Source organism: Alligator mississippiensis, chromosome 5, assembly GCF_030867095.1.
Source record: "Alligator mississippiensis isolate rAllMis1 chromosome 5, rAllMis1, whole genome shotgun sequence".
In the NCBI taxonomy this organism is placed as follows: Eukaryota; Metazoa; Chordata; order Crocodylia; family Alligatoridae; genus Alligator; species Alligator mississippiensis.
Window position 1 is genome coordinate 163,644,154 of NC_081828.1, and position 23,727 is coordinate 163,667,880.

The 23,727-nt window shown below is 42.6% G+C and overlaps 1 protein-coding gene across 1 annotated transcript; it reads left to right on the forward strand.

Annotated features, from left to right (window-relative positions):
* The first annotated feature begins 462 nt into the window (after positions 1-462).
* On the forward strand, positions 463-23,245 carry AGR3 (anterior gradient 3, protein disulphide isomerase family member). The gene is made up of 10 exons (XM_014603081.3): positions 463-629; positions 1,174-1,323; positions 1,972-2,098; positions 5,787-5,932; positions 10,255-10,318; positions 12,001-12,053; positions 13,307-13,383; positions 13,541-13,604; positions 16,730-16,813; positions 20,162-23,245. The coding sequence occupies exons 4-10, from the start codon at positions 5,827-5,829 to the stop codon at positions 20,209-20,211; spliced, it is 498 nt and encodes a 165-aa protein (XP_014458567.2). The 5' UTR covers positions 463-629; positions 1,174-1,323; positions 1,972-2,098; positions 5,787-5,826; the 3' UTR covers positions 20,212-23,245.
* Positions 23,246-23,727: the final 482 nt, after the last annotated feature.

Sequence of the window (23,727 nt, forward strand, 5' to 3'; positions counted from 1 at the left end):
GAAAAAGCCAAAGGTGAGGAAGCTTGGCTAGTATTTCCATACTCTTGACTAATGCATCCTTCTGTAGGGTATATGAAAATAGTTTGTACTTATTAGGAGTACACAAGAAATAGGTATGACTGGACACATCTACACATGCCCAGTTACTGCGGTTACTGCACAGTAACCAAAAGTTACTGTGAAGTATGAGTACATGTCTACATGTGCACACCTGTACTGCACAGTAACTGCGGTGACTTATGCCAAGTTGGGTATAAATTTGCTACCTGTAGCAAATTTATGCCCACTTAATTACTGCACAGTAAGGCATGTGTAGATGCTTTACTACACAGTAACACTGTGTGTGCTCCGACTTGGGAGTAAACTTTACTCCCAGGTCAAAGCACACACAGCATTACTGCACAGTACATGCAGATGCTGGTCTAAAAGCCACTTATTGTGCAGTAACTTACTGCAAAGTTACTGTGCAGTAAATGCACATATAGACACACCCACTGCGTAGGCTTGTCAGGAAGGGGAACAGAAGATATCTGGATGGATGCCCAGTGAGTTAAGAGGCCTTGCATTTAACCCATCTTCAATTTTAACATCCCACCTGCCTATACAACACAATGCAAAGAACCAGCAAGGTAGGTATCATGTTTCAGGCATTTGCTGCAACACTTGATGTGTGAAAACATGGGAGGTAAGAAAAACTGAGTCTTTGTATGATTTTGTGTTTACAATTCCTACATCAAGGATAACTGGCTGAACATTGATGGCTGCTTTTGTGGTAGTGGTTATTTACACTAACAGGTAAATAAGCACAAAAAAGTAAATGGTTGATTTCAATTTTCTAACCAACACAACTTTTCTCTGTGGTCCATCTACCAAGGGATGGAAAATATTTTACATTTAAATTCAAGCAAATTTGAAATGCACAGGTTTACTCACTTCATTATAAATATTAAAGCTGCCTTTTGCACTGAAAATATGATGAACATTTTCACAATGTTTCAGTGAAAAATAGTCTTTGCACTGAAATAGTAAATACAGAGAATGAGTACTGGACGAGGCCAACTAACAAAGCAAACGTTTTATTGTTATCAGATTTTATTTTTCAGTTGAGCTTGATTGCATGGGGAAATCATCATGTGATAGCTGTAATCTCTTAATGAGTTTTGGTATCTATAGGCTACAAACAGCAGTGAGCCAAGCAGCAAAGTTAAGAGCTGGATGCAAAACTTCAAATGACGGAAAAGAGAAGGAAAAAAATCAGTTTAAATGAATGCATTAAAGATCTCAACAGAATAAAATAACTCCTTACAGAGAAAGAAGCCAGTGGTAAGGACTGCTTCTGATGCATCTTGTTGTCTATGCAAAAGCTGTAACAAAGGACAAGAATGACCAAAGCAATGTGTTTTGTGTTCAAGGACAGTGAAGTACTTTTCATGTGTTGCCAAACTGGATTAGAATTATGAGCATGTAAAGATACAGGAACTTTTTAGATATTTCAATTTAAAGAAACAGTCAGCAGGTATTTTACACAATGTTCTTTAAAACAGTGCCTTATTTTCCTAAATTAAAAAAAAAATGTTGCTTTCATTCGTTAATTACATTCCTGCACACAAAGTAACTCTTGTATCTTTCTATTAGCTTTATACCTAATCTCCAAGCACCAGTGAACTCAGACATTCATCAGGAACAATAGCACACACAGTTCCAACTTTCATTGGTGGTTTCTTTTTTCACTGGGACATAAGCCAAACTCAAACTATTTGGGGGGAAAAGTAACAGACACACACAAACCACTATTTACTTTGAGGCCTAATACAAAGACACCTGATACAAGCCAAGATGGAGAGAAATCTGAGTATTCAGTGTACAAGCCTAAGAACCCACAAGAGTAAAATGTTGGAGGGGGGAAAGAAGGGGAAGAAATAAAAACCATGAGCTTGGTCTCTGACTAACTGGTTCCTGTCATTTTTGCAGGTGAATGTTCTCTTGTTAATACACACACAACTGGGCAGGTCAGGTATTCTTGTATAAATCACACCCACTTTTAACTAGACACTTCCAGAAGGAGGAACTTTCATCAAGAGAACTGATCTACTAAAAGGTGAGCAAAAGTTTTTAGTGTTTAAAAAGTTTGCTAACAAAGTACTTTGAGTGTAGTGATGGGGAAGGAGAGAGGAGAAAAAAAAAAAGTGTCTGGAGAATAACTGAAAAAATGACTCTAAGGGAGTGTCATGTGGAGAGGTAGCTAATTTCAACAGTATTTGCCATCATGCACTGTTTAACCCAGCTTATTGGTACTGGTTGTCATAATATCCAAAATTCCCAAAACTGTATACACTTAAACTGCATCCAGCAATAACACTGCCAGTGATCTCTCCCCACAAAAAAACCTTCATAGGTTTTCTTTATGATGATAAAGGTTAAGTGCAAGGGGAATATTTCTATAGTCCTTGAAATAAAAAAATTCTGAAACTGGAAAGAATCTTACTGATTTTGAAAAGTTCCTCATTTATCTTGGAGGAAATTGGAAATGTGTACATTTCAGAAGTCAAATTTAAGAATGTTTCCCAAAGTCATAGACATTAATGTTTCTACAGGTGCTCATAAAAGGTCAAACAAATGTAAGTGGTAGGTTTAATTCCAGAGCCTTATAGAGAATTTGAGGTGGATTTCCCATTCCCAAAAATGTTTCAGCCTCTGAATTAAAGCAGTGTTTCTAGTCCCTCTTTATGAAATGGAAGGCCTCACATTACTCCACACACAACATCAGTGCATTTTGGTAAATTAAGGAGCACCACTAATGAGTATCAAAAGGGGTTCTTGTCCAGACCTAGGTTGAGGCAAAAACAGCTTTTGCATCCAACTCTGAGGAGGAGGTATGTTAAACAAAGGGGATACCCAAGCCCCTTCAAAAAAAATAAAGGACCAGGTGTGGAGGGAAGGGGGAAAATACTCTGGTGGCTTAATTGATTATTTTAGAGGCCAGGGAAATGTCTTTAGTTACACGATATCTCTAGGAGAGAGAATATCTTTCAAGGAATGCTGCTTAGTTTTAAGGACTAATCATTCTTATCTTCACTTGGAATAATATCTGTTTCCTGTATTGATATTGTAAGGTATATATAATAACCTTTGATGAAAATTATCTGGCAGAACTGGAGTTGGCTGCAGTAATATTTGTGGTGCCGGAGACGGCTTATGGACAGCTGTTGTAAAAGCCCTAAAAGTACTCATAATTGATGATCTGGAAGGGTGATAAGTTATTCCTCTACTGGTGTTCAGTCATGGCCTGCTGTGACAAAATTCCAAGACCGCTGTAGCCACTATGTTCCTATTTGGGGGTGTCGCAGGGCACCTCGGTGCTCCTGCTCCTAGAGAGGAGAAACTGCCAGGGAGAGAGCCCTGGCAGGACACTAATGAGCACAGCTGCGGGTTGCCGGGGCAACTAAGGAGAGTCAGCTGGCCAGAAGGGGGCAGGGCCTGGCCCTTATAAAACCCAGGGCAGAAGCCAGGCTAGTGGTTCCCTGCCAGCAGCCACAGAGGCAGGAGTTCCTGGAGCTAGGAGGCAAGCACTGTAGGAACCATTCTAGCTGAGTGAAGGAGGGCAGCTCAAAGAGGTTTGAGCACCACGGTTAAGCCAGGCGACATTGAGTTAAGTTGTGGACAAGAGGCTTGTGTTTGGTTGTGGTTGTTTATTACACCGGGTGTTTGGGTGAGGCTGTAGGGGTTGGAGGAAGCCTCATAGGGGGCTCCCGGTAAAGTGGGGACCCCGGCGCCAGTGAGGGCGCACTAGGCCCTGAGAGTTGCAGGACCGAGTTGTGGGGTCAGCGAAGCTCAGAGAAGAGCGGCTGAACCCCAAGGGACCCACACGGGTGTGGGGCCCTAGCACCAGCGAGGGCACAATATTCTCAGAGGGAATCCCAGTGGTGTGGGAACCCTGGCGCTAGTGAGGGTGCAGTATCCTTAAAGGGGTCTCATGGTGGAGCGTGAGGACCCTGGTGCCCAAGGGGGGGGTGTAGCAAGCCCCAGAGAGGGGGCAGTATTATTGGGGAGCCCTAACACGGGCCCAGTGAACCCTAGAGAGGGGCAACACTTAAGAAGCCCCAGCGGGGGCACAGCGCGAACCAGGACAGGGTTGCACATTATTAGGAGCCCAAGAGTGGGAGTAGCAAGTCCCAGAAGAGGGGGACTGTGGAGAAGCCCAGGATGGGCGTAGCAAGCCCGGGTAGTAGGCTAGTGCTGCAATAGACCTCAGACAGGGGCAGGGTGCTGCGGTGGACCCCAATGAAAGAGGTTAGCAGTACAGAGCCCAGGAGAAGGGCAAAGTGCAGCGGTGGTCCCTGGTGAAGGGGATAGCAGCACGGTGCGCCCGGAGGAGGGAGGTTAGCAGTGCGGTGGGCCTAAGAGACCATAGGGCTTGATACGAAGTCCCAGAGTGGATAAGGGTCCCTGGAAGGGACGACACTTTAGAGAAGGCCTGAAGTTGGCCTCGAGAGCCCCAAGAGAGGGGCAGTATACTAGAGAGAGCCCAGAGTGGGCACTTCCATAGAGCGTACGGAGTAGGCCCGAGGGAGCGGGCGAGTTGATTTGTGACAGGACAATGTCCAGAACATCTGCAAGGCTTGGGGCGTGGTATTAGGGGTTGGTAGGAGCCATGCGTGGCCCTAAGGCTAGGGTGCCTGGGGAGCACCTGTCATATAGGGAGACCCCCAGTGGGTCCAGGAGAACACGGGGACCACGGGGACAGAGGTCCCGATTAGCCGTGCCCAAGGAGGTGTAAGGCAGCCTCCCGAACTGACTGAACATCAAAGACGTGGCAGGCGAGAATAAGAGGGTGCCCTTGGGCCGGACTTGACACGGTGAGAGGGACCTCAAGGAGATCACGGCCCTCCTGTGGCACTCCGCCGTGACAGGGGGCTTTTCCATTACTATACAGTAATGCTCCTTTTTTTTTTTTTTTTTTTTTTTTTTTTTTTTTAATTGATTTAAGGCCTCTCAACACATCTTGTTATAAGGCAGGGGTGGGCAAAATGTGGCCTGTGGGCCAGATGTGGCCCACCAGGCCATTCTATCTAGTCTGCAGGGCCCCTAAAAAGCTTAGAAGTTAATATTTATCTGCCCCTGGCTACCTGTCATGCGGCCCTTGATGGCTTGCCAAAACTCAGTAAGTGGCCGTCCACACAAAATAATTGCCCACCCCTGTATAGGGCATAAAATACTGCCATTAACATTAGCAATTCTTGTTTTCTGGGAAAAATTTCCTCCTGAAGTTTCTCCAATGTCTTATAAATAATAGATTCTACCAGAAGGCAAACTGTCATTTTATCAAGGGACGGCCAGTATAAATTTGATCAGAAACATGACTATCAATAAAACATCTACCTGCTTCTTAATTTCAACACAACTTTGTTTTGAAGTTACACACAAATGTTGGCCCACCACATTTGCCACAGATACATCACAATATTGAATTAGTACATAAAGATCAAATTCAAAATTGACTGGAAATGAAAGTGAAACTACTGCAGTTTTCACTGTTCAGATTATAATAATGATTGTATCTAAAATACCAGGTGTATTTTTTTTTTTTTTTTTTTACTGTGTAGTATATGTTAATTTACTTTGGGTAGATCAGCTGCATTTTTGCCTGTTGTCACAAAGCAAAACAGATGTTTCCAAAACCAAACTGTCTCTCTAGCTTAGACTGTTAAACTGCTATTAACGTTTTTAAATTCTTACAGCACCCTGTAAGAAAACATCCCAACTAAACAAATTATTTTGTTTTCCAGTTTGACAGCTGCACTGAAGGGGGCCTTCTTGATAAAAATAATGCTGCATTCAGCACTGGCTTTATCACTCCTGTTAATTGCAGTCTCTTCTAACTTCGCAATGGCAATCAAAAAGGAAAAAAGAGCTCCACAGACGCTGTCAAGAGGTCCTGTAGCTTCACTTTATTTAATTAGCTGCTTAAGCTAGTAAAAAGAGCCAGAAATGTTTTAAATGTTCACATTTTATACATTCGAGTGTTATCAAATTTAAGACTATTTTAAAACTTCATGTTTCAATTCAACTGAACTGTGTGCTTAAAATTTACAGATCTGTATGATTTGAGGACAAAAATGTATGTTCTTCTTACTGCTATTTACTACTATTAGCTGTATAAAACAAGCAGGTCTAAAAACAGGATTTACTTTCCATTTCCTCTTATATAACAAAATCATTTTAAAAGTTCTAATCTGATGTGTAAAGCCAGTGAATGGGGTGATGTATAATCACTAATGACCTAATGTGGGCTGCAGAAAATGCATGACTGACTGTGACATGGAAGCAAGTATTCCAATATGTCTTGTGGCCCAAGTTGAGCTTGTAGAAAACCTGGGAGAGAAAAAGATAATGGGCTGTTAATGGGTAAACCAGAACCCATTAACAGTACACATTTGCTGTAGAAACCATTGCTACACAAATATGAAAACCTGCAATAGGAGGTTTTATAGAATATTTTTCAGAACATAACCACACTTAGACTCATCTGAGGATACTCGCATATCTATTTGCAGACCCCAACCATTTTTACACTTACAAGAAGTTCTTCATCAGGCATAATTTTCAGCTTTAATGATTACTAGAATTTTTGTCTTTAATGGTATTTTAGTGAATTCCTTACAAATACGAACACAGAAACAGTTTAGTAGCTCAGCAGGTTCACCATGATTTCTCTCTCTCTCTCCTTTTTATGGGATTTAGATAAGAATATATGCTGTGAAGAACCTCCAGTTCCCCTGCCTTCTTTTTCCTATGTCTTGAGAACCCTGCAGTCTTCAGCTTCCCCCAACTCCCTTATAATAAATTATTCCAGCAAAATTATTCTTGCAAAGCATTAGCCCAAGGCGCACGTGCTGCATAAGTTCCATGTAGGTCCAATTATCCATAAGTAAGACTTCAATTTTGGCACAGTAATTTTTACTAAATTTCATACCAGAAATGTTGGAAGGGAAGGGAGAAGTAGAGGGGAGAGGGGGGAAAAAAAATAAAACCATGAGTATCCACAGGAACATTACCAAGTAAGCTTGCAACAGTTTAAGAATAACCTTACTAAGTCCCAGGAAATACTAGAGTGCATTGCCTTACTGTGCTCCACTGCCCCATGGGACTTCAGGGCAGACCTATACATTCTTTCGACAGGTTAAAATCCCTGGCTGAACTACATCTGCTATGATTCAGTGTACTTCCGTCAGAGTGGCAGGGTGTACCAGGGCAATCACAGAGTTTCTTCAAATTCACAGTTCCATTACCACCGAGACAGCTGTAACAGTCTACACTTTACCCATATGGGATCATGTCTATGCAGTGAGAAAGGAAGTATCTGAAGCTAGAGGTCTGATTAAAACCTATAGCAATTGTATAAATCTAGGGACAGAAATTATACATAAACTGGTATAAAAGTAATCAGAAACTGGTTCTAATCTGTAACACAACAGAAGTTCAGTGTACAAACTGCCTTCAAAATGACTGAAACCAGTTTAAAACAAACCTGGGTGGAGGTAGTATCATACCTAACCGATTTAGGTTAAATCGGTTTATTAAACTTCTGTCCCAGACCCTTTCCAGATTCAAGTTAACTCGCAGTCCCCCAGAACCCCAGGATGCTCTGCACTCCCCCCACAAATCCCTCCTTGCAGGGCTGGTGGGCTAGCCTTGGCCCAAGCTGTCTCCTCCAGCTGAACACAGTGGTGTGCTCTAGTGCCCCTCCAGCTTCTGGCCTGGGCCACCGCAGACATGTGGCTGCATTTCTAGAATCAAAAGCGAATGTCTGTTCACTCGCTTATTGGGGCAAAATACACAGCTTAGACTAACCCGCAAAGAATGAATTGATTCAGCCTTAGGCATTTTGACTGTCTAGCCTAGAAGCCCCACAGTGGAATAGCATACAGAAAAGGTAACTACATAAAAAGATAACAAGGACTTCTCAAAACACCAGGAACTGAAAATATAAGGTAGAATCATAGAGTCTTGCAGAAATAATGCACAGCATTTCTTATACACACTTGTATGGGGAGAAGGGATGGAAACAAAAAAAGATTTATACAAAGAAAAGGGCCATCTGATAGATATTGACTATTTTTCTAAATGTGTAGTTGTCCTTCTTAACAAACCAATAAGTAAGCATCTCATATGAAAGACTAAAAAAAAATGCTTTTCTATAGTAATTTGGAAAATATAGTAACATACAGCTAGTCACAATTCACCAAATTTCAAGCTTTGAAAATACTGTGAAATTGTAATCATACATCTTGCAGCCCACGCAAACTACAACAGGTTGGGCTGTTAGAGTGATATAGACTGCTGGAAAAAAAAGTAGCCCATACTAGTTCCTTGGAACCATAAGACCTTCCTACACAGGTCATCAAATCAGACAAAACTCAAATGCTTCTCGGTCAACAGACCAAAATAAAACTGTCAACCTGAGAGAGAATTCTACATGAGTGAAGGATAAGCCAAGAGAGACACCAGATTTAACAGGGTTTGGATTTTTTCTCCTTTAAATAAATATCAGAATGTAACTTGGATTTCAACCAGAAGACCCAAACTTAGTTGAGACCGGATGAAGAAAAACACTGTCTAGCCCAAGCAACTGTCTTAAGTTGTTCAGGTTGATCAAAATAACTATAGGGAAAAAAGATTTTCAGCTGTTGCCAAACCATTCAATTTCCACCGACCCCTTGAAACAATGATATTCACAAAGACTTGGTGAATGGAAAAAGCGTTGAAGAGCTTACACTTTAAGATTTGATAAGATATATGAATCAATTCATATATCAATCATTCATCTTATGATTCATTCATCTTATCAAGATTTGATAAGATGAATGAATCAATTTGCACTATACTTTCACCAAAAGCACAAAATGACCAGATGCAACTAAGTGGGAAGTTGGTTATCTATTTATTTGTGTTTTATAGCAATTCTTAAAAGACTTGATACAGAAGTAGAATTGCCATGACTCAGTAACACCAAAAATATATAAAAGTGTTGGCTTAAAATTCAGAATATTTTCAAATATTTTACTTTTCTGGAATTTGAACATTTACAGCTTGTGCTTTCAAAATCTTCTTTACAATCATGAGGACTAGAATCTATTTTTCTAAGCCACTTCTCTCCTCTGACCCAAGTTCCTTTACCAAATGGAAATCAGCCAGTCTCAGAGACTTGCCCTAGATTTTAAAACTGTTAGACACACCTAGGGCCCTCTACAGATGAATTTGCCGAAGTCACTGAGTTAGATGCCTAGCATGCTCAAGAACTTCGCTCAAACACGCAAGTATCCTTGAAAATGTGGCCCCTGGTCACCGGGGGCATGTGTAGACAAAACGAGGGGCATGTGTGTATGACACTGTAAAGCGGGTTAAATGCTTTTGCACAATTTTAATGGTGTTGGTGTTTGCATGCGTCAGCAGCGTATTGCACATTAATTCCAGCCACTGTAGCACATTCAGAGGCGTAGTGCACTTTAAATGACTTTGGGGTACAGCAAAATAAAACACCTTCGAGGAGTTTTAGTTTGCTGCCCTATAGCCACGAAGCAAAGCACTGGGCTCTGTGTGGCTCAGGGGCTGTGCAGGCAGTCCATGCAGGCAGTCTGGCAGCAGCCTGGGAAGACAGACTCCACCAAAGAAAAGAAAAACAAAAACCAGAGAGCCTGATCTTCCCCCTCTCCCTCACCCCCCGAGTTTGCCTGCTTCCAGGAGCTATGCAGGGACCCAGTCCTTCCCTTTGCAGCAGTTCCCCTGAGGACTGCCTGAGCTGGGTGCCTGTGGGTGGGTGCTGCCGGGGGGGGGAGGGGCTGCTGCTGCCGCCATGGAGGGAAGCACCAGGCCACCCCCACCCCAGCCCAGGGACCACTCCACCTGCTGGCAACTCACCCTCCCCTCCCCACTGTCAGAGGGGCAAGTAAGACATGGGTGTACAAGACATGGGCGTTTATTTCGCCCTAAATTAAAGCAGTGTTTTTAAAAACCCACCACTTCAATTCAGGGCCCCCATTTCATCTACACATGCCCTGGTGTACTAAGCTTACCTATCTGTAAAATGAGTGCAATATTTAAAATGTGAGCAATTTAATAATGCCATAGGGTTTTGAAATCTTTGAATTAAAAACAAAAGTGCTGCTTTGGCACAAAGAACTTCTAAAATCCAAAACCAAAACTTTTATGAGAGAAAACTCTGACTCCTGGTTAATTTCTCTGTTATATTCCTAGGCTGGGGAGATGATATCACTTGGGTGCAAACTTATGAAGAAGGGCTTTATCACTCCAAAAAAAGGTAAAGAAGTCTTTGAGAAAAACAGTCTGGAAAAAATAAGATTGATTTGGTAGAACATCAGTACAACGTACTATAAAGAAACAGATCAAGAAATATCTCGCTGTAGCTAGCTGACAGACCAATCAGTTAACAAACTGCATGTTGATCCTAGAAATAAAAATCACATTTGCTACCAAAGACACTTCTGAGGGGATATTTAATAGCAGCCTTCCGAACAACCCTTCAGGTAGTTGAAGAGGATGGAGCTGGACTGTTCAGTGGTGGCAGATGTGAATGAGGAGCAATGGTCTCAAGCCGCAGCAAGGGAAATTTAGGTTAGCTATTAGGAAAAACAATTCTCATAATTGGGGTAGTAAAACACTGGAACAGGCTGCCCAGAGGGGTGGTGGAATCTCCATCCTTGGAGGTTAAGACCAGCTAGACAAAGCCTTGGCTGGAATGATCTAGTGCGGGATGCTTCTGCTTTGAGTAGGGAGTTGGACTAGATGACCTCCTGAGGTCCCTTCCAGCCCTAATTATCTATGATTCTGTGATTTTCAGACGTGGCACAATGGCTCTACAGCATCAACTCCTCTTAGACAAGACGTTGGCATTTATATAATATTTGTTTGTTACAACACAGCAGTGTAACTAGTGAAGTAATAAATACATAAATGATAAATGTCCATTATTAGAAAAACAAGCAAATATTTCTCAGGATAGCTGTATTTCTGACAATGTTCTATCACACTGAATTTTATCTTAATGGCTTCTCAACACCTACATTTGGCTTATGGCATTAAATATATGCACACGCTCTCATTGTTCTTAATTAACAATGAGTTCTTTAAATGATCACTCTGATTCAGCTGGAAACATAATTAAGGATTCCTGTACAGCTTGCAACCACACTTGCATCCACATCCCTTCACTGCACTCGCTTCTGTCTATGGCAAGTTGACACATTCCTTTCCTGACTTAACAACTTTATTTTAAAAGAAAGGACAGCTAATATGATTTATATCCTGAAAACAACCTAGAGTTTCTACTGAGCAACTAATGGCCACAGTGGCCAACACATGTAATAGTACAGCCAACTGAAAGATCCGTAAAAATAATTTAAAAAAATAAATCACAATTTCTGTGTGTTGATATTTTGGCATTTCATTAACTCTCGTCATGTCTGGAAAATTTCAACCAGTTCAATAACTGATCAAAAGAAACCAAGTTTTTCAATAACACATTAAGTTTCCATTTTAAAATTAAAATTTGTAAGGAACACTTGGTAGAAAAAGTGGGGAAAAAAATCATGGAATTTTGACTAGTTCTCCTTAATAAGTGTATGCAGGCTAAGGGAGGCCTATAGACTGAATTCCACTAAGGAAGTGGAGGGCCATCTTTGTTTTCTCTGTAACCTCCATAATAAATGAGACTAAAATTATAATTCTCTGCCATCTCCATATTTAAAACTGCTTATTTTAAATGCATCTTCCCCCTCCTTTTTCCTTCAAGTTTTTTTTTGAGGGAGTCACATGATGCTTAGGAGTATCTTCAGTTCTTCCTAATACCTCAGTCCAGTTACTAGTGTGATGTAATGAAAGATGCAGTATTTGCATACTCTGATTTTTTAACAAAATTTGAGGCACTTGAATACTCATGAGATGATCTAATTAAAGCTTTTTTTATTATTATTGTCATCAAAGTAACAAGCCACTCATGGTCATTCATCATTTGGAGGACTGTCAGTACTGTCAAGGTAATTTCAATTCTCAGACTATTAAATTAATGTGAAGGTAGGGTATGTACAAGCATTTGCCACATCCAGTTTACATTTAGTTGGCTTAAAGTAAGCCGGGAGCAGTGTGCAGCCATTCACCATTGCTTGGAGCAGCATGAGTAGTCCAGGGTAAGTAACTCGGGGTCGGAGGAAGGGCTGGAGGAACTGGTGGGGCTAGTAGGTGTGGGGGAGGGTAAAAAATAGCCCAGTCCAGGCTCAGGAGTAGGAACACTATAGCCCTTCTTAGTTTTGGGCAATTTAAGCCCTGAAAGTGCCTGCATGACTGAGCATTTAAATTGACCTAGCCTTTCATTAGGTCAATCAAAATGTAACACTTGTATGTACTATAGGTATTGGCATATCTGAACATATCTGCCAATATCTATAGCCTAACATAGCTATTCCATTGTAGTTATCTGTGACAATGAATTGCTGTCTCAGATGTGTTCTTTGGGTAATATATTAAGAAAGTAAGTAATAAAAATAGGCTGCTTTAAGAACTAATTACGACTTTATTTATTTATTTTTTTTACAAACTCTACAGTGAACTTTTGCAACAAACAAGACAAATGTTTTTTAGCACTTATGCTGACGCTGATGAAGCACTAGACAACCTACAGAGAGATGCATAAATTTACTACTGACTCATTGAACAGATTTAATATTGTTCAGGCCTCCTAAACTGGTAACCAGAGAAGGAAACTAGGGCATGACTGCTGAAACTGATTTAGAAGAAGAATTTACCATGAATAATGAACTTTTGTCAGACTGTGACATGATACCCACTGAAATGAAAGGCTTCATAAATAACAGAAGCAAGCTTCCATTTGTCTGGCTGGAAGACTGTGCCTACGTTGAACAAAAACAAAAAGTAGCAATAGACCTATGCACTGTCTCCTCAGTCTCATGTAGAATAATGTTTCCATAAGGAAGGAAGAACAGGGACTGAAAACAGCTGTTAAAGTACACACGAGGCAAGAGTTTGTAGGTGATGTTTTTTATTTGACCAACTGCATGGTTGGGATAGATTTAGACAAGGTTTGTAAGGTATCATGGTACCCTTCCTCCAGTCTCCTCAGGTACCCAAAAGCTTGTCTAAATCTATCCCAACCATGTAGTCAGTCCATTAAAGATATCACCCACACAAAAAACTTTTGCTTTTTGCACATTGCCTCAACCATCATACCTACAGCATCACTTCGATACTGTTAAATTATCACATTTTCTTCCAGCACTCAAGGTGGCTTTTGCTGAAAGTGATGAGATACAAGAAATGGCTCAAAATAACTTCATTATGCTGAACCTCATGGTATGAACAATCTTTTATGCTTTGCACATTTCAAGCAGCTTTCTTACATTTGTTGCCTACTTTGGTTTCATATGCTGACATAATTTTTTACTCACAGATGCTACCTGTACAAAGTGCCCTGGAATATTTTAATAACTTACTTTTATTTTCCTGCCAGCATGAAACCACAGATAAGAACTTGTCACCTGATGGACAATATGTACCTCGAATCATGTTTGTAGGTATGTGCAATAGATATTTGCTTCTTGAAAATGAAACCTCATTATCATGTTATAAAAGGAAATTCCTCTCATGGGTATCAATTTATGAAATATAAATATTTTTATATATTAATTTTTTAACTTGTATAGTACATATGTCCCTGGAGGAATGGGTGGTATATGACAATAAAAAGAAAGAGTTTAGTAATTTACCCAAAAGGAAAAACATTGACAGACAAGCCTAATAAATACCTTGAATAGCTTAATGGTAATTCACTACAAATAATCTTCCTGTGGGTGCAAAGTGTATTTTTAAGACACTTGTCAAAATCACTAGACTTCCTAATAATGTAGTAAGAAAGGATAAGTCAGCCATATTCTGCAATACACCCCAGCTCTGTACCACGGCAAAGTATACTAGAGTTAAGCTCATAATCAGTGAAGACGGGCACTCGATAGATGCAATGCAGTTAATTACTTAGGAGAAAGATAGTGTTCAGTGATGAATTGAGATTCCTGTTCCCCTCAATCTTGAGCACCTCTCTCCCTTTCAGTACCAAACTGAACAGCTGCAATAAACCTCTGGCAGTAGGCAAGATAAAGCATTGTTGCCAGGTCTATTGTTCCATTACTCCCAAACCAAGATCTCTGAGTAGGGAGGGTAAGGCAGTAGGGCACTGTGAAGCTTCAGTTGCTGATTCGATTCAGAGGAGATTTGGCGGCCAAACCTCCAAATCCAAATTGAATCAGGAGACTAATTAAAAGGTCCAAATAGATTCAAAGCCTCTGAATCAATTCAGAAAAAATTCGGAGATTCGGTGCCGCAGGGAGCTGGACCTAGGCTCCGTGCCAGTAAGTAGGGGGCGCCAGTCCCCATTCCCTTCCTGCTCCCCCAGTCCCCCTGAGTGCCCCTTGACCCCTGCCCACTCTCCCAGCCCAACAATGGCTGCTCTGCCTGGCCCAAATGTCCCGATACTTAAAAAAAAAAAAAAAAAGCCCTGCACTTGCGGGCTGCTGCAACAGCCATCAGGGCCTCTGGGGGCTTGTGGTAGAGTGCCCCAACACAGCGCAGGGCAGTGAGGATCCCCCCACCCCACCCCCCGCCGGGCAGGATCCAGTGAGTGCAGGGCTTTTTTTTTGCTTTTTTTTTTTAAGTGCCGGGACACTGGGGCCAGGCAGGGCAGCCATTGACGATGGTGGTAGAGCGGGTGGTAGAGCAGGGGGTGTACCTGTTAGATTCAGAGATTCAGCATCAGTCAACTCGCTGAATCAGATTCAGCCAAATTGATTTGGGACAGTGATTTGAATCACTGAATAGAATCACTGTCCCCCAAACTGGCCAAATCCAAAGTGAATACTAGCTGCTTCACACAGGCCTATAAGGCAACTGTAACAGGTGATCCAGTAAAACTTGCAAGTGGAGCAGAGCCACCTAGAGCTAGCCAGCAGGAACTAGTGAGCATGGAGGCATTTCTGAACCCTTGCCTCTCTACAGAGCTTGCATGCTCAAAGCAGGGTTGTACTTAAGTGCTTCTGTTCAATCAAGATCCACAGTAAGCAGTTTTTAGGCTGGCGTCTACATATACAGCCGCTAAAAGTGCAATAACACTGTGGGCGGACTGACTTGGGACAAGTTAGTCCCAAGTCAGTCCACACACACAGTGTTACTGTACAGTAAGGAATCTACACGCGTGTTATTGTGCAGCAACTAATCAGGGGTAAATTTGATACCTGCATCATGCAGGTATCAAATTCATGAGCAGGTCAGTGTAAGTCACCATAATTACTGTGCAGTATGGGCATGCATGTGTAGACATGTGCCTGTACTACACAGTAATTTTTGGTTACTGCACAGTAACCTAAGTTACTGCACAGTAAGTGTACCTGTGTAGACATGCCCACAGTGGCCTAGTTTCAGATAGATGGTGCCCACACACATACCAGTGTAGCTTAGTGATTAGATCCTAAAAGGGAGGCCATGGATTTGAAGCACATGCACTCTGCCACATCCTTGAGTGATGTAACCACTAGTTTATTTCATAAAAGATGGATTAACAGCCCCACTTTCTCCTGCTGTGTAAAAGCAACTGTGGTTGCTGTGCTTTGCATTGGACTTAATGTTCTAGGCATGCATTGGTCAGGTTCAGAACATACGTATCAGGTCAGCACCTCTGGAGACTCGAGCAGAACTGTGATCTTCTATCTAGCTTTTAAGGGAGCTAGATGCCTTAGCCTCCAGGTAGATGGGAGTAGGATGCCTCTGCTCAAACCAGGGTGCTTCCACACACTCATGGAAGTCCAAATTTAGGGACCTAAGGAAGTGTCAGGACCAAAGGTGTCAGCACTTAATGGTTCTGATGCTGCAAGAATAGAGGATTTATGGATCACTTTGAGACTTAGACACCAAAATGCTACCTAACCCCCATTTTAGGGTCCTAAGGTGCCTTTCTGGATCTTGATATTAGGCGTGGGTTCTCAAAGGTATTGAGGTGTCTAGTTCCTATGGATTTACTGGAAGTTACACACCTCAATACCTTTGAGGATCTGGACCTTAGCTTCTGTGCTTCCATCTTTATCTCTAACCCCTGCAGGGGTTGAGATGAAATACATTCAAGACTGACAGGTACTTAGATGCTACAGTAATGGACACCCAAACTACATAGATAAAAAACATTGGAAAGGGAAGGAGAGGTATCAATGAAAAGGTTGGGGAATCAAAGTAGTAAATGAGAAGCTTCAGGTACATTATACTAATATCTTACTAAATGTCTTCATAGTTGTAGTATTGTATCTATATTTACTCAGAATGGCCTCCCTCTTGAGATAGTCTCAGTCCATATATCTCTGGATATTTTCCTTTAAACAAGGCCTAGTATATGCAGACAAGTGAATATAAAATATACTATTTTTAATAGAAAGTGTTTAATAAAAATAATAAGCATTGCCCATTCATTGTTTGGTATGTTTTAGTGTAAAAATAAGAACTAGGGGGAGGAGGGAGGGGGAGTAATTATGTCATTCTCTAAATTAGAATACCTCAAAAATGTTAAGTTGACTTGGTCTCCTAGGTCACAAGCAATAGATGTTGAAGATGATGTTACCAAGAATGGATTAGAATAATTGGTTTCATGTGGTTATTTTTTCAGACCCATCTCTCACAGTAAGAGCTGATATCACTGGAAAATACTCTAATCGACTTTACACCTATGAACCTCAAGATGTACCATTCTGTATGTTTCCTCATTTTGTGTGACTTTGCATTTCACATTGTCACTCATTTTAACCCATCCCAGTAATTTATGCTCTAGGATCAGATAGGGCTTCATTGCCCTTCAAATTCCTACCCCAAAACCATTTAAAGTGTTTATAAAGGGCTACAAGAAACTATAGTTTAGGGACTTGCCCTAGCAAAATGTCAAACACTGTTCTGATATAACAAAGCAAGTAAGCACATAATTCACCCCATTAATTTGGGACCAGTTAAGCATGCACATAAGAAACCACAGGATTAGACTTTAGATGATTATACAGAGGAAGAGTAAAAACTACTAAACAAAGGGCTTCCCATGCACAGGGATAACTAACCTAGGGAGTGGGGGTGGGACAAGAGAGAGAAAGAGAGAGAGAGAGAACTATTTTTTTGTCTTCCAACTTTTCATTCAGTGTTACTGAAATATTAAGATTCACATGTTTACACATGGACAGATACAACAATTATGCCTCTTTAAAAAGGAGGGCGGATTTCAATGAGGTAAGAATAGTTGGGGAGGTACTGAGGTTCCAGAGGGGAGGGGAGTAGGGTGTCCAAGAAGAGTGGTCGTTCCTTAAGGAGACGATCCTCCAAGCCCAAAGGGAGGTAATCCCAACAAGGATCAAAGGGGGCAAGAGGGCGCAAAAGCCCCCATGGCTCACCAAAAGCATACGGGAATGTCTCCTAACTAAAAGGGAGGCGTACACCCAAAGGAAGGGAGGGGCCATCACCAGGGAAGACTATACCTCAATTGCTCGGGGCTGCAGGGGGGCGGTCAGGAAGGCCAAGGCGGAGATGCAACTGGGACTAGCTACCCGGATCAAGGACAACAAGAAGTCCTTTTTTAAATACATAGGGGGCAAAAAGAAGGTACCGGGTAACATGAGGCCTCTGCAAGACACACTAGGAAATCTGGTTCTCACACCAGACAACAAGGCTGACCTATATAACGATTTCTTTGCCTCTATTTTGCTGAGCAGGGACCAGATCAGCCCGCCCACCAGGACCCCCTCAGGCCCCGGGGGAGGCACACCTAGGACTAGGGTCAGTGACGATCTAGTCAGGGAACTTCTGGAGGGACCGGAGGTATTTAAAACAGCTGGTCCTGATGATCTCCACCCCAGAGTGCTGAGGGAATTAGCAGAGGTCATTGCAGGACCCCTGGCACGGCTTTACAAGTACTCGTGGTGCTCTGGTGTGGTGCCAGAGGACTGGAAAAGGGCCAATGTGGTTCCCATTTTCAAAAAAAGGGAGGAAGGAGGACCCAGAAAACTATAGGCCAGTTAGTCTTACGTTGATCCTGGGTAAGCTTTTTGAGGGAATTATCCTGGCGCATGTCCGCGAGGGACCAGCAGGGGACATTATGCTTAGGGGCAACCAACACGGGTTCATTAGAGGCAGGTCCTGTCAGACCAACCTGGTGGCCTTCTATGACCAGGTCACAAAATCCTTAGACACAGGGGTAGCAGTGGACGTAGGCTTTCTGGACTTCAGGAAGGCCTTCGACACCATCTCTCACACTCTTCTCATTAAAACACTAGGGGACTGTGGTGTTGACATGTACACAGTCAAATGGGTCACCAACTGGCTGGAGGGCTGCACCCAGAGAGTGGTGGTGGATGGGTCATTTTCAACCTGGAAGGATGTGGGCAGTAGGGTTCCGCAGGGCTTGGTCCTCAGACCCGCACTTTTCAACATCTTCATCAGTGACTTGGATGAGGGGGTAAAAAGCACCCTGTTCAAATTTGCTGACGGCACCAAGAAGTGGGGGGATGTGGGCACGCTAGAAGGGAGGAACAGGCTGCGATTGGACCTAGACAGGTTACAGGGGTGGGCAGGTGAGAACAGGATGAGTTTCAACACTGACAAGTGCAAGGTACTGCACCTGGGAAGGAAGAACCAGCAGCATACCTACAGGTTGGGGAACTCCCTTCTTGTCAGTGCAGAGGCAGAAAAGGATCTTGGAATCATTATTGATGCCAAAATGAACATGGGCCGACAGTGTGGGGATGCGATCAGGAAGGCCAACCGTACCTTGTCATGCATCCACAGATGCATCTCGAGCAGGTCCAAGGAGATGATCCTCCCCCTCTATGCAGCACTGGTCAGGCCACAGTTGGTGTACTGTGTCCAGTTCTGGGCACCGCGCTTCAGGAGGGATGTGGACAGCATTGAGAGGGTCCAGAGGAGGGCCACCCACATGATCAGGGGGCAGCAGGGCAGGCCCTACGAGGAGAGGCTAAGGGACCTGAACCTGTTCAGCCTCCACAAGAGAAGGCTGAGGAGGGATCTAGTGGCCATTTACAAACTAGTCAGGGGGGACCAGCAGGCATTGGGGAAGTCCCTGTTCCCCCGAGCGCTACCAGGAGTGACAAGAAATAACGGTCACAAGCTGGCAGAGGCTAGATTTAGACTAGACATCAGGAGCCGCTACTTCACAGTCAGGGCAGCTAGGATCTAGAACCAACTTCCAAGCGAAGTGGTGCTGGCTCCTATCCTGGGGGTCTTTAAGAGGAGGTTAGATGAACACCTCACTGGGGTCATTTGACCCCAGTACTTTTTCCTGCCATGGCAGGGGGTCGGACTTGATGATCTGTTCAGGTCCCTTCCGACCCTATCAACTATGAAACTATGAACAAGGCCAGGGAAGGGCAGGAGGGATTTACCATGGTTCTGCTGAATATTCATTAACTGTTTTTTCTGCCTGCTTTATCCTGCATTAAGTGAAAGCTAAGTCACAATAATTTACCACTGCTTTATCCAGAGATAAATCACTGTAGGTTATATTCACTCACTGCAGGATTGCCAAAACAATTAAAGCAGATCAGCTGAGATTTATTTCCTAGTGACAAGTCCCATCTTCCCGTTTAAAGCAATAAGAAAGCAATAGTCTCTCCATGCCCAGAAATGTGACTTTTCAAGTTGACCTTCCCTCTCTATTGTGTTATAACCTTTGATAGTGGAGATTTTTCCCACTCCAAATGTGATGTTTGATGAATTGAAGAGCATGGACTTTTAACTTGGTTCTTGATTACAAGTTGTTGAGAAACAGTTTTAAAAGAGGAAGGGCCAAAAGCAGGTGAAGTGATCCTTTTTCAAGTTCTTTTAAATTAGCAATGACAATCCAAGAAAAATTTACATAATCTGTTTCAGTAAATGACACCAGAAATCTCACAATGACTGGGATTTGCATATAATTAATAACGTTGTATTAAGTAATATTCATACAAACCAGATTAGTAATAAATTGAGGTTTACTTGGATCTTATTTTAGGTTAGAAGTGTACTTAAAATATTTTATAATGGATATTTATTATTCTTCTTCCAGTGATAGAGAACATGAAGAAAGCACTCCGTCTCATTCAAACCGAACTATAATTAACAGCAGTTGAAAACATCATAGCCTCTACGAGGTAAAACACGAGGATTTTGAAATGTATTCATTAGCAGCTCTGTGCAAAGGTTTCCAATACATTACCAAGCATTTACAGCACGCAGAATTTCATATGAAAAAAAGGATCTATTTTCAAAGACTGCATGACGCTTATGCAAGTATATTATATTACAAATTTAGGACAAATGAGTACTACCTACCTACATTTTCAATTAACTGCTTGGAGAGAATTGAAGGGTATGGCAGTAAGGTACAAAGACTTGCAAATGGCTCAGATCCTGCCCCATTAAATCAGCTGTGATTTCTGGACAAAACCATAACCAATTCCACCTCATGTCTGTTTGATAGTCCATGTAAGTGAATAGTCTCAACTCAGATCCCATTTTTATTTCATACATAGGGACCTGCCAAACTCACGGGCCTCGGCAGCCAATTACATGGCTGTAACACAGCAAGGGCCATTGGGTTCAGGGCTGTATCACAGCTGGGGCCCCCATTTTGAAGGTGAAGCAAACTGGTGTCCCCCATGCTTCTGATTGGCTGAGGGGTGCTACAAGACCCACCACTCCCAGGCATTGATTGAAAGCCCTAGCTGGAGCTGCCTGGCTTGTTAATTCAGTCATTATCACCCTCTTCAAGGGACAGAGGACAATAATTACTGAGCACACAAACAGTTTAAGTGTAGCAAGTAAACAGGTCCATACCCTGCTCCGGCTGTCATTCCCCCCCCCCCCCCCCGCCCTCCCCCCCGCCCCACTTCAGGAGATGGGCAGCCTGCCTTTTTTTTTCTCCCCTCTTTGCTCCTATCCCCTTCCCCCTGCCCTTCTAGGAGACAGCATTTTTGCCAGCTCTTTGCTGGCTTTTTGAACATAGCTGGTTCCCTGTGCTTTTTCATGGAGAACCGCCTATTTCACGGGAGATTTCATGGAAATCATGTAATTGGCAGTCATGTATTTGACAGGCCCTATTTCATACAGCACAAAGGTGCTTAGGAGAACTCAGGTTTACTCCCTATTTTCTTGCTATAGAAGAGAGACTGCTGACAGGATCAGATCAGAGGAGGCAGGAGAGGAAAGGGAAAATTTGTTTATTGCAAGTTTTCAAGAAAAGCTTGGATTTCAGGATAGGACCATGAGTTGAAAGTGCATTCATGAAAAACTCAGCAAAACGCAGGTAAAGGAGCTTAGTCTTGAAAAAGATACAATGAGAGAATGGGGTGAAAAGAAGAAGAAATCCTCATCTTCAGTACTGGGAGCCAACTACTTCTTTGCAATGGAAACTAGTAGGCATGCCTCAGTGCTGCCCACGTTAGCAGGATTTGACTCACAGACCAAATGCACTGGCAATGCCACAATTGCTCGTGACAGTCTCCTCAGGTTGTCTGGAATACAACTGCAGATGCAGCAGGGTAGATAGGATGAACAGTCTCACTTAAAAATTCTCATGGGACCATTGTGGCATAGAGATACATAAGAGCAGATATCTAGATGGTGCAAGTGCATCAAAGTGAGTGAGGAAAGCCAATTTACACTGGCAATATTTCTGCTATGCTTGTATATCATTCACCAAAGCAAGCTAATAAATGATTTATCCTATGACAACACTAAGAACACAGCAAACTATATGTATGATCTGGTACAAAACACAGTGTTTGTTATAGATGTAACAGGTTAAGCACCTTAGGACCATTGTGATGCCCCCTACAGGCTGCCTCAGCCGTGCTAGGCCAGGGATAGGCAATTATTTGGGCCCAAGGGCCACATAGGGAGTCTTGATGAGCTGTCATGGGTGGTGTTTTCTCTCTTCTCCCATGATCAACTCTCTTGGCCTGGTCTCCCTTAAGGGCTTATGTCATGACCACCAGCTGCCCCCACAGTCAAGCCCATGCCTCACTTATGGTATGCAATATCACATGCAGTGGGACACTTGTTTGCAAAGGCACCAGGCCACTTCAGGCTTTTACTCCCTTGTTGGGACTGCAGCCTTCCTGGCTTCTACCTCTATGCTGTAGCTGGTCCCTTGCTGCCTAGGCCCACCACACCGGGCCAAGCTCCTTGGTCCCAGCCATACCAATCCAAGCTCTTTGGGGGTCTCCATCCCTCCTCTGTCACTGAACCTCCCCAAACTCTCTCTGTCTGTCCCCTGGCCCTGTCTCCACCTTGCTCTGGGCCTTCTGGCCCCAAGCTCTACCCCTCTCTGGGCTCTGGCCTTGCTCCCAGGCCCCTAAATGCCCTTGGCAGGGCTCAAGGTAGTCACGTGCCCCTTAGGCACTAATGGGACCTCTAAAAAATAAAAATTAAAAAAAAAAATTTTTTTTTAAATTGCTGGTTAGCCAACTGGCTAACACAAGTCTTATTCTTCAGGCTGTGTATTTTCATTGCAGGCAATCACTCCACTCTGCTCCTTTATGTACCAGGCTCCATCTTTGGTAGCTTATAGCCTTGAAGGTGAACGCACCTACCCAATCTTTCTGACAGCCCCCACTACAGCTCTGGACTCTTATATTGCCTATTGACCCTGCAGGTCAGGTGACTCCCTTGTCAGCCGATTTGCCCATAGGGTCCTTCATTAACCTCTATTTTGCTGGTTGCTACAAAGGCCCTCTCCTTAAATGGGCCACACCACTTTCCAGTAACAAGGCAAGGGGCCCCGTTACAATAGACTTACCCTTGTTATTTTCTATGATGGTGCCTAAATATGTACATATGAGAGAAAATGAAGGCATTCTCCAAGAGTGTGTTATTTTACAGCATATATTTACATACATTCATTTATTATGAAGTAGTTGTGTTATTACTTGCTATAACTTTATAGCCAAGTAAAATATTGCATAAGACAGATATTAGTATTATAACAGTGTTAGAAAAAGAGACTTGGAGAAAAGATAGCAATATGCTTAAAAAAGAATTTGATTTCTTATATTAGCCATTAATAATGCATTATCTTCATAATCACCTAAATGATATTTTTACATGTAAGAGTATGCTGAAACCAAATAAAAAAGCTTGATACTCTGCACACTGTTTAGTTCTTTTCGTTTTATGTATGTAAGAACCCAGAGTGCTGCTAGAATACTAGAATGCCTATAGACATGCTGATTTATGTTCTAATTAGAATGCGTCAGAACAGACTCCAGCAGATTAACTGAGTCTGCTCTACACTCTAATTAGAATGCTTCAGTGTCACCTCACCGTCACATGTATTATTACCCCCCACATTTCAAAATGGTCACAGGGGTACTTTAACTAAACCTCATTGAGTAATCTTTCATTAAAGCACCCCTGTGCTCCCACCCCAAGCCATTTGAAATGTGGGGGAGGTGAAGGGGTTTAATACAAGTGAAGAGGAGCCATTTTAATTAGAATGGCTGTCCAGGAACCACTCAAAATGCCACCCTCACAACCTCCAAGCACATAGGCAGCCCAAGAGTCTGAAGTGATGCAACTTTGCTGTCAATTTCAAGTGTCATGATTGGTTAGAATAGGTATTTTTCCCCTGCT